The 12118-nt window shown below is 40.8% G+C and overlaps 2 protein-coding genes across 2 annotated transcripts; one reads left to right on the forward strand and one right to left on the reverse strand.

The window, feature by feature from the left end:
* Positions 1-848: 848 nt before the first annotated feature.
* LOC141911633 (xylosyltransferase oxt-like) lies at positions 849-2436 on the reverse strand. Its single transcript, XM_074802621.1, has 4 exons — positions 2301-2436; positions 2049-2159; positions 1429-1557; positions 849-910 (listed from the first exon to the last, which is right to left on the reverse strand). Exons 1-4 carry the CDS (start codon positions 2434-2436, stop codon positions 849-851), a joined length of 438 nt encoding a protein of 145 aa, XP_074658722.1.
* A 2042-nt stretch (positions 2437-4478) lies between these two features.
* Positions 4479-11876, forward strand: LOC141911964 (solute carrier family 28 member 3-like). Its single transcript, XM_074803094.1, has 11 exons — positions 4479-4562; positions 4701-5296; positions 5355-5499; positions 5916-6107; positions 8641-8802; positions 8959-9084; positions 9248-9378; positions 9709-9877; positions 10095-10355; positions 10907-11087; positions 11643-11876. The coding sequence occupies exons 1-11, from the start codon at positions 4548-4550 to the stop codon at positions 11696-11698; spliced, it is 2034 nt and encodes a 677-aa protein (XP_074659195.1). The 5' UTR covers positions 4479-4547; the 3' UTR covers positions 11699-11876.
* Positions 11877-12118: the final 242 nt, after the last annotated feature.

Raw genomic sequence — 12118 nt, forward strand, 5'->3', positions numbered from 1 at the left:
TCGAAATTAACGGCACAAATTCGCTTGACTTGTCAGTTAACGGTAACTCACATCTGTGGAACTGGATCCTGAGTTACACTCACAACTGTGGAACTGGATCCTGAGTTCACAGTTACCTCGAACTCACAACTGTGGAACTGGATCCTGAGTTCACAGTTAACTCTAACTCACAACTGTGGAACTGGATCCTGAGTTCACAGTTAACTCTAACTCACAACTGTGGAACTGGATCCTGAGTTCACAGTTACCTCGAACTCATAACTGTGGAACTGGATCCAGAGTTACACTCACAACTGTGGAACTGGATCCTGAGTTCACAGTTAACTCTAACTCACAACCTGTTGAACTGGATCCTGAGAGATTTGAAATCCTAATTTGCGCGATTAAGTGTTAAATGTCCGCACGACTGTTCCTGAACGAAGCTATTTTTCTAAACTTTGCACTGCGTGTTTTTACGACGATATTCAAATATTTTCCTGTTTCGATTTCGAAAACCATTGATGAATAGAAGACAGGTTTATAAAAACACCTGCTCGGTATTTGTATTGTATACACACGCGTGTAAGGAGGTACCGTGTTGTACTGTGTAATATAATACACCAAGTGTGGTCCACGTTGGTCGTCCGCGTTCGATTTAGTTCACATTGCAATTATAACTGAATGAACTTTTTTTAAACAGATCGATTATTCGTGAAAACTATGCCGATATCGAGAAGAAGGATGCGATATTTTCTTGGGGGGGGGGGGAGGGAGTGTGATTATATATGGATTAAGAGTCTTAAAGTACAGTTCAAGGCTCATTGGAAATTGACTAATTCTGACTACGGCTACGGGCGACCTACTGCTCGTCACGCCATCTGGCGGGATAGCTGGCTTTGCGGGTTCCCGTTGGAGAAGTATCTGAATATTTCTGGAACGAATAGATGTTTCATGATTTATGGATGATTGGGCGGTTTTTTTAAACCCGTGACTGATGATTCAACTATGGAAGCGGATTCGAAGCAAAAAATCGAATTAGAAACACTCTCCAGGGAATAATACAACCAACGCTAATTTTTTTCTTTCAACGAAGATTTATCTACACATAATTAAATACAGCGTAGATAACATTGAGACATGCAATATTTATACAATTGGAAATTCGGTTGATGTGTTAATTCCGCTAGATGGCGCACGATTCGTACATGGTATCGATATTTTCGCTCGGCCTCCCAGGACGAATGAGAAAACGCAGAAAAAACCGGTACTTTAATATTTAATTTCTACACGCAGAATAGCACGCAGAAGCTGCCCATAGCCGCTGTATTGGTTTTCCAGTCAAAAACTTTACAACGGGTTCAAAAACCTCCCGACTAGATATGAGTAAACCATCGATTAACTGATACGACTGAGTTTTTCATGTAGAATATATAGAATTGCGGTACGAACCACCGCAAATAAAACTTGGAGAATTCAAACATTTCATATTGCATTCAGCGTCAGCGACGCGTCCATGTTTGCCGTAAAGATTACCGCAAAAACAGGAGTATGAGTACTGTACCGCGGCGTAATAGAATCCTGAAATACAACAATATGTATATCAGTAATATAGATAACAATCCTCCCTAACCCCCTGGGTCCTGCTGACACTCCCTAATCCACTGAGTCCTACCGACTATCACTATTCCCCTGGGTCCTGCTGACCCTCCCTAACCCCCTGGGTCCTGCCGACACTCCCTAATCCACTGAGTCCTACTGACTATCACTATTCCCCTGGGTCCTGTCGACACTCCCTAATCCACTGAGTCCTGCTGACCCTCCCTAATCCACTGAGTCCTGCTGACCCTCCCTAATCCACTAGGACCTGCTGACTATCACTATTCCCCTGGGTCCCACTGGTTCTCCCTGTCCACCCGACTATCTCTCAGTACCCGACGTGGCGCTTATGAAGGGGACAGTTTCTTTTTTAGACAAGTATGCATTATGAATTGAGTTAAAGGTCATTCAAGTAAACAAAACCAACCCGTGCTCTCAATTGCTCTCAGGTGTCGCTGCCATCGAATTGTTACCTTTTTCCAAACAGAACTGGCGGCAAATATCGGGCGTTAATTGCTTAAAATCTGATTTCTCTAGACCATTGACATCTCTATCCGCCGTATCTTTAAAACATCCTCTGTATTCTGTGTGGAGAATAATGTAAAACACATTCTCTTTAGAAAAAAATTCTAACCCTTGTACCGAGCTCTAAACCCTAGATCGAATCCTATATCCGAACCCCAAACTATACAAATTGATTATAATTGAACTTAATTTTTACAAACCTTTACAGTAAACATCTTTCCGGAATTGTCCGGTACTTGTCGGTGAAGTTCGGTTGACGCCATGGTATAATTCACAATCACAAGAACCCGGTTTAAACCGGTACGCACCGCACTTTGTATCGTCTATGCAAGCCATTGCGCAATCTAACCATTTTCTAGTGTTTGTGGTTGAGTAGACGCTCCCCTCATTCTCGCCCGGCAACAGGTGACGAAAGCGCATAGGTTTTTTACTTCCAGTCGCCACTAGGGGGCGTATTAAACAGGTAAACGAGAGAAGGAAAACTCGAACAAACAATTTCATGATCGACTCCACAAAACGCACAATCAGAATTATCCGTTATCTTAAAATGCAGTTCCACTCTATTCCACACTTCCGCCAGGATCTGTTGACTCGGGCGGGCGGTTCCACAAAGCTCCCACGGTACCACACTGATCCACACTTCCGCCAGGATCTGTTGACTCGGACGGGCGGTTCCACAAAGCTCCACACGGTTCCAGACCGTTCCACACTTCCGCCAGGATCTGTTGACTCGGACGGGCGGTTCCACAAAGCTCCACACGGTACCACACTGATCCACACTTCCGCCAGGATCGGTTGACTCGGACGGGCGGTTCCACAAAGCTCCACACGGTTCCACACCGTTCCACACTTCCGCCAGGATCTGTTGACTCGGACGGGCGGTTCCACAAAGCTCCCACGGTACCACACTGATCCACACTTCCGCCAGGATCTGTTGACTCGGACGGGCGGTTCCACAAAGCTCCACACGGTTCCAGACCGTTCCACACTTCCGCCAGGATCTGTTGACTCGGACGGGCGGTTCCACAAAGCTCCACACGGTACCACACTGATCCACACTTCCGCCAGGATCGGTTGACTCGGACGGGCGGTTCCACAAAGCTCCACACGGTTCCACACCGTTCCACACTTCCGCCAGGATCTGTTGACTCGGACGGGCTTATTAGATACGCGACAAATAATTGTCGCGACAACTTCATAGAAAAAACATATGAAGCAAAAAACCAACCAATCAGCACCTATCAATCCTGTAACTCTATTCATCTGCCGTTACTGCTAATCAATATTACCCTCAACCTGTAACAAAATAGCCTGAATAATGGATATAGAATATCTGGTTTCAATACTTGTGTTGCGATGGTGCACGGTGGAACTGAGCTAGTGGAGCTGAGTCCACGGTGGAACTGGAACATGGTGTGATTGGTGGAATGGGTGGAACTGGGTGCACGGTGGAACTGAGCTAGTGGAGCTGAGTCCACTGTTATGAAATGAGGATTTTACACTATAGTTTCATTGTCAGATGTATTTCTTATGATCATCAGTAAAATAACAATTGTAGTAGATACGGTGGAACTGGTAGAACTAGTGGAACTGGTAGAACTAGTGGAACTGACTCCACGGTGGAACTGGTAGAACTAGTGGAACTGGCTCCACGGTGGAACTGGTAGAACTAGTGGAACTGGTAGAACTAGTGGAACTGGTAGAACTAGTGGAACTGGCTCCACGGTGGAACTGGTAGAACTAGTGGAACTGGTAGAACTAGTGGAACTGGCTCCACAGTGGAACTGGTAGAACTAGTGGAACTGGTAGAACTAGTGGAACTGGTAGAACTAGTGGAACTGGCTCCACAGTGGAACTGGTAGAACTAGTGGAACTGGCTCCACGGTGGAACTGGTAGAACTAGTGGAACTGGCTCCACGGTGGAACTGGTAGAACTAGTGGAACTGGCTCCACGGTGGAACTGGTAGAACTAGTGGAACTGGTAGAACTAGTGGAACTGGCTCCACGGTGGAACTGGTAGAACTAGTGGAACTTTATGAGTTCCCACGGTAGGGGTTCAACAGTTGAACTGTAGAATTGAGGATCGATACTTGTTTGTTATATTCAGTTTATAACTGGTGACTCGTGATCCTAAACCATTAACAGATTGCGGGTATAGCTTCGATAAAACCTAATCGAGTGTTTAAAGTCAGCGCCGCAAAAAATAAGTCATCGTATATTTCAAGTGCAAACAAATTAATTTTAGATCGAGGAATTTTATCAGGAAGTAGATTTTGATAAAGGTCGAATTAAACGAATTAGTTTGAACCAATCATAGAAAGCACCTATCACTATTAACCTTACTGATAAACTGATAAGGATTACTATTATAGACTGGTATTACTGTGCGGTTGGGCTTGTATTTATCATTATGTTAAAGGATTTTATTGAATGAAATATTCAAAATCATGGTTAAAGATAAGGTTAGTTTCATCCCTCAAATATAATTAATATTAATATCTATCATTATGATAAGCGTTATTATCATAATGACTATGATAATTCATATAACGCCTGAATGTTCTCTAACCTAAATCAGTTCCTTCTATTTGTGTCGTCAGACTTCACGTTCCGTGCTACCAACGCCATCTATCGATCAGACTTCACTTTCCGTACTACCAGCGACACCTAACGATCAGGATTCACGCCCCGTGTTACCAACGCCACCTAGCGACCAGTCGGATACACTAACTAATGAGAATGATACACAAATACACATCATATACCAACCGAAAGAGGGCGCTGATGTACGAGGCGCCAGTGATGCGCACGCACCGACAGCTGATGATAATGACGATGAAACTGACGATGAGATTCTCGACTACAGCGCCACCGGGTGTCAGAAACCCGTAACACACATCAGCAATTATATCAGACAGTTTTACGAGGCAAACAGGAATTCGATATGGCGGATATTCTACGCGATTCTATTGGCTGGTTACGCTGTTTATTTCGGGTTCGCGATGGACTATAGTTTCGGAGATGGTCCATCCGTCTGTTTACTGGTTTTAACCCTACTTGTAATTATCGGTTACGCGATTGTTTTGATTCACAGAAAGTTCGGCGATAAAATCGTCGCATTTTTTGATCCGTTCGAATTTTTCATACTCTCCTATTACACGTTCCTCAGAAGGTACAAAAACAACTCGAAATATTTGTTATTTCACAGCGAATTCCGAACCAAAACTCATATAGATAAGCGGTTTATATTTCAGAGGTTTTATAGTGTTAGTTGTTATCGGCGTGATACTTGTGCTAGTGTTCGAGGTCGGTTTGAAAAATCCACGAAATCTCATATCGCTGTCCGGTGTCGCCGTCTATATTACACTTTTCTACATATTTTCCAAACATCCGGCTCGGGTAAGTATAAAATAAAGACAAGACAACTAACTTGACATTTTTATATTGAAAAATAACACATATACCGTTCAATATTGTCGACATCGATAATTGAATTGAATTGACCAGTCTAGCCCGGATATATTGATGACGTAGTACACATCTTCCAAAAAATAATTATTGAAATTTATCGAAAATGAAATAATATTAATGAAATGTATCTGAAACAAAGCCCAAAATTCACGTTTGTAATCGTTAGTTTGAACCGTCAATATTGATGACGTAGTGCACATCGACTCACACAGAACCCCTTGAATAAAGCATACTAGGTATCGACGTGTATAAACATTATTGTAACGGTTTTTACGGCGTAAAAATCCATTTCATTCCTAGGTGAAATTCCCAACTAAATAAACATGTTTTATTTCTTCTGGTAGGTGAAATGGCGTCCAGTATTTTGGGGTTTAGGTTTACAGTTTATATTCGCTCTGCTGATACTGCGCACTGTTTGGGGATATGCCGCGTTTGATTGGGCCGGTAAACGAGTTTCCGAATTCCTCGCGCATGCCGACGCCGGTGCCGAATTCGTTTTTGGCGAGGCTTACATAGATCATCCGTTTGCCTTCAAGGTATGTTTTCAGTTATGTTTTTTTTTTGTGTAGAAAGAATCCCACGATAATAACAAAAAACAGCCCGAAAGTGTTATTTTAAGCTAAATTTAGTATTTAATTCAACGTTTCGACTATATCCTAATAGTCATCTTCAGGAATACTGTATTCCTTGAGCTAGTGTAGTTTATTCAACTTTTCGACTATATCCTAATAGTCATCTTCAGGAATACTGTATTCCTTGAGCTAGTGTAGTTTATTCAACGTTTCCACTATATCCTAATAGTCATCTTCAGGAATACTGTATTCCTTGAGATAGTGTAGTTTATTCGACGTTTCGACTTTATCCTAATAGTCATCTTCAGGAATACTGTATTCCTTGAGCTAGTGTAGCTTATTCGACGTTTCGACTATATCCTAATAGTCATCTTCAGGAATACTGTATTCCTTGAGCTAGTGTAGTTTATTTCAACGTTTCGACTATATCCTAATAGTCATCTTCAGGAATACTGTATTCCTTGAGCTAGTGTAGTTTATTCAACGTTTCGGCGATATCCTAATAGTCATCTTCGGGAATACTGTATTCCTTGAGCTAGTGTAGCTTATTCGACGTTTCGACTATATCCTAATAGTCATCTTCAGGAATACTGTATTCCTTGAGCTAGTGTAGCTTATTCGACGTTTCGACTATATCCTAATAGTCATCTTCAGGAATACTGTATTCCTTGAGCTAGTGTAGTTTATTTCAACGTTTCGACTATATCCTAATAGTCATCTTCAGGAATACTGTATTCCTTGAGCTAGTGTAGTTTATTAGACGTTTCGACTATATCCTAATAGTCATCTTCAGGAATACTGTATTCCTTGAGCTAGTGTAGTTTATTTCAACGTTTCGACTATATCCTAATAGTCATCTTCAGGAATACTGTATTCCTTGAGCTAGTGTAGTTTATTAGACGTTTCGACTATATCCTAATAGTCATCTTCAGGAATACTGTATTCCTTGAGCTAGTGTAGTTTATTTCAACGTTTCGACTATATCCTAATAGTCATCTTCAGGAATACTGTATTCCTTGAGCTAGTGTAGTTTATTCAACGTTTCGACTATATCCTAATAGTCATCTTCAGGAATACTGTATTCCTTGAGCTAGTGTAGTTTATTCAACTTTTCGACTATATCCTAATAGTCATCTTCAGGAATACTGTATTCCTTGAGCTAGTGTAGTTTATTCAACGTTTCGACTATTTATCCTAATAGTCATCTTCAGGAATATTGTATTCCTTGAGCTAGTGTAGTTTATTCAACGTTTCGACTATATCCTAATAGTCATCTTGAGGAATACTGTATTCCTTGAGCTAGTGTAGTTTATTCAACGTTTCGACTATATCCTAATAGTCATCTTCAGGAATACTGTATTCCTTGAGATAGTGTAGTTTATTCAACGTTTCGACTATATCCTAATAGTCATCTTGAGGAATACTGTATTCCTTGAGCTAGTGTAGTTTATTCAACGTTTCGACTATTTATCCTAATAGTCATCTCCAGGAATACTGTATTCCTTGAGCTAGTGTAGTTTATTCAACGTTTCGACTATTTATCCTAATAGTCATCTCCAGGAATAGTGGAACTTCTTGCTTCAGTTACATTTTCGAACTGTTTTTCGTTATTATTGTGGGATTCTCTCTACGTCGCTTCAACACGGATATTGTGTTTTATCAATCGTGATTATGTTTTCTTGGTTGTTCCGCTTACAAAACTCTACTGTTTATATCTTATATATCTTATCAAATATCAGATTAATACTTTTGTACGGTCACATTTTAAAAATAATCTTGAAATGATTTGATTATTTTTATGAATTGAAGTTTATTTAAACACGAAAGAACAGTACAGGGCATAATACATTACGCAAATATGAATTAGTCATTAATGTACAAAAACGTGTCGAGTAATTGTCCCAAGCCAAACAAGGCTGAACTCAGAGAGGGGATGAACCCTGAAAACTGATAATGAAAATAAAAATAGATTATGAAATATACATGTAATAATTCTGATAAATGAGATCCTTACAATAATGATGGTGTCAGTGATTGTTTTCATTTATTACAGGTACTACCAGTGATAGTATTGTATTTATTTATTACAGGTACTACCAGTAATAGTATTGTATTTATTTATTACAGGTACTACCAGTAATAGTATTGTATTTATTTATTACAGGTACTACCAGTGATAGTATTGTATTTATTTATTACAGGTACTACCAGTGATAGTATTGTATTTATTTATTACAGGTACTACCAGTAATAGTATTGTATTTATTTATTACAGGTACTACCAGTAATAGTATTGTATTTATTTATTACAGGTTCTACCAGTGATAGTATTGTATTTATTTATTACAGGTACTACCAGTAATAGTATTGTATTTATTTATTACAGGTACTACCAGTGATAGTATTGTATTTATTTATTACAGGTACTACCAGTAATAGTATTGTATTTATTTATTACAGGTACTACCAGTGATAGTATTGTATTTATTTATTACAGGTACTACCAGTGATAGTATTTTTCAGCGCTACTGTATCCGTGCTAACGTATATCGGTATAATGCAGATAGTTGTACAGAAAATCGCCTGGTTCATGCAGAAAGTGATGGGTACAACTGCTGCCGAATCCGTTAACGCCGCCGCTAATATATTCATCAGTCAGGTAAGAGGCCAGCTGATTGGTTAGTCGATCGAATACAGGCCGTTGATTGGTCGATTCGAGGTCGATTTATTCAAATGAGCTGAAATTCAACAAACAATGCGATAATGAAACACGTTTCTAGGTGGTTCTAGATGGTTCGTGTGTTTTTTTTTGCAGAGTGAAGCGCCGTTGATGATTCGCCCTCTAATTCCTCACATGACTCGATCTGAACTGCATTCAGTCTGTACCGGTGGCTTCGCGACAGTTGCCGGAAGTGTCATGGCCGCTTATATCGAATTCGGGGTAAATAATACCGGTCCGACAGTCTCGTTTCGGCTAGAATTCAAAATCAGTAAAATTGCCTCAATTCAGACTCGTAGACTCACCGTAGAATTGAGAGTCCATTCTGACGTGCTTTATCAATTCGGCGATTTTGTAAATTCGCATATTTGTTTTTTTTTTCTAGGTACCTGCTAATCATTTGTTGAGCGCATCTGTAATGTCAGCGCCAGCTGCACTCGCCATGTCGAAACTATTCTGGCCGGAAACAAGAACATCCAAAACGACGACTGATCACGTGAGGAATATGGAAAAACCGTAACTATCTTTGAAACTACAATTACAAATACAAATACAAATACAAACAGTCTTTATTGAACTTCATAATCACCATAGGAATGATGATAACGATGATGAAGACATTACAAACAGATTTGAAATTTGCAATAGTCGGATATGATAATCATGCATTTAGCCATCGCATGCACAGCTTCCAGTGAGTTGAGCACAGGTTCAGAGTCTGGCTTCACGAGGAGTAATAACTAAATTATTTATCGGTGGATACGCACAGAGAGGGAGCGGGAAGGGAATCTGGGACGTAGGGAGTCAGTCAAACTAATCACTTCAATGTTGTAATCTTCTTTCCAGGAAAGAGGGTAATATTTTAGAAGCTGCATCAAACGGTGCCTCGGCCTCTATCAAACTGGTAGCCGGAGTCGCTGTGAATCTAATCGCGTTTATTTCAATACTTCACTTTATAAACTCCAGTCTGATGTGGCTCGGAGCTCGAGTTGGATACCCTTATCTTACATTCGAGGTAACATCGCATCGATTCTTTGCAACCCGGCGCACTAACTATTTGTAAACTTTCAAAAACTGATCGTCCACACTAAACTAATCTGTTAACTCAGTTTGTCCCTCACAGATCCGCACCTATAATACTATTCTCTCCTCAAATGATCTGCTCCTAGATTCTTATTCTCTTCCGCTTCCAGATGATCTGCTCCTAGATTCTTATTCTCTTCCGCTTCCAGATGATCTGCTCCTATGTTTTGTGGCCGTTCTCGTTTGTAATGGGTGTGGATATGAGCGACTGTCGCGCCGTCGCGGGACTTATCGGAATTAAAGTGTCGATCAACGAGTTCGTAGGTTACGCAGCCCTATCGACGCTTATAGAAAACAGAAAAACGTTTCAAAAATACATCGCAGCTACCGGAAACGGAAGCGTTGTGTATCATAACGATGACGTCATATTGGAAAGTTGGAACAAAACGCTGATTGGGGGTTTCATGACGGTAAGCCTCAGAACCATAGATTGAACCCTAGAACCATTGAGAACCATTGAGAACCGTTGAGAACCATATAACTCATAGAACTCGAGCGTCATTGAATCCAGGAACCTGAGAATCCTAGAACCCTGGAATCAAACAACCATAGAACTCATAAAATTCGAGAACCATAGAATCCCAGAACCTGAGAATCCTAGAACCCTGGAATCAAAGGATCATAGAACTCACAGATTTCGAGTACCATAGAATCCCAGCATGGAACTCATGAAACTCAAGAACCATAGAATCCTAGAACCTGACAATCTTAAGGACCCGAGAACCATCTTTAAGTCCTAGAATCCTAGAACCCTATAGAACTTATATTATACTAAGCTACCCTGACACTAAGGTTCTTAATGAATCCTATCCGATTTTTCTATAAAAGATCTGCTTCCAGTCCTGTTTGCCACCATCATTAGCACTATCTCTCTACCCACTTGCCCTTAACACCAGAGGACGCTCCTGATCGTAGAAATTGAGATCTCGCGAATAAACTCATGCTCCGTTTCTGTTTACAGGTTCGTTCTGAAACGATAGCCACGTACGCTCTGTGCGGGTTCAGTAATTTCGGCTCTATAGGGGTGATGTTAGGAGCTCTAGGAGCGATGGCTCCTAACCGCAGACAGGATATATCACGTGTCGTACTGAGAGCTATGATAGCTGGTAATGTTGCCTGTTTTATGACTGCCTGTATCGCGGGTGAGTTCTCAGCTCCCATCTGCACCCATTCCCACTGTGCGCCCCACTCCCCCTGTCCACCCCAGTGTGTCTTACGCACCTACTCCCCCTGTGCGCCCCACTCCCCCTGTGCGCCCCTCTCCCCCTGGGGCCAGTTGCACAGTCGTGACTTAAGTCCAAAAGTGGTCTTAAATCTTAAGACTGGTCTCAAGTTGTTAGATCGGCTATAGAACTAAGTTGGTCTTAGACTGGTCTTAAGTCTAAGCCATGACTATGCAACTGGCCCCTGGTCGCGAGTCTTGCTTGGGGGTTAGGGTCGATGGTCTAAAAATGTTAACATACGTAACTGATGAACGGCAGGTCGCGTGTTCGAATCCCGTAAGTGTTAGGGTGGTCACCCGTCTAATCTTTTGGGCTAATTCTGGCTCGGTTTGACATGTGGTTGGGCCTGATTTTGGATGTCTGTTGAAAAGTTCAACCTTCAGTCTTCAGTTCTCTGAACCCTCTTATTCCTCCTCAGACCTCATCACGCGAGACGAGTTCATTCGAAATATTAAATTCCTTTCTTTTTTTCAGGATTATTATTCGACTCTGATATCGACAATATGAACGAAGCGCATGGTTTAGCGTAGTTCAGGTCCATGAAAACCCTTCATAATCCTCTCTGAGTAACACTGAGTTCAACCCACAGATATACAGTGACAATTTATGTTTAATTTCGCGAGTTTTTAAACGAACTTCAAACTTTTTTCCAATTTCTCTACGTTATCTTTATTACTTGATAATAATGCGCTATCAATCCATAAAATCTATCTTAATAGTATGCGATGATAATCTATGTAAATATTGTAAATAAAATAATATATCAGATCAATTTATTGTAAAATCGGTTGTTTTTAACCCAGTTCGTGGATTATACTGCCTCAAGAATAGTCGTTTGGATGATATTTCAAGTATTTTTTTGGACGGTAACATTCCCACGGTTTTGTTAGTCTCTCGGTGACATCAGCGACACTGTGTAATATTCAGACACTAAACACATTGCCTGAAGA

The sequence above is a fragment of the Tubulanus polymorphus genome, chromosome 10 (assembly GCF_964204645.1).
Source record: "Tubulanus polymorphus chromosome 10, tnTubPoly1.2, whole genome shotgun sequence".
Classification (NCBI taxonomy): Eukaryota; Metazoa; Nemertea; class Palaeonemertea; order Tubulaniformes; family Tubulanidae; genus Tubulanus; species Tubulanus polymorphus.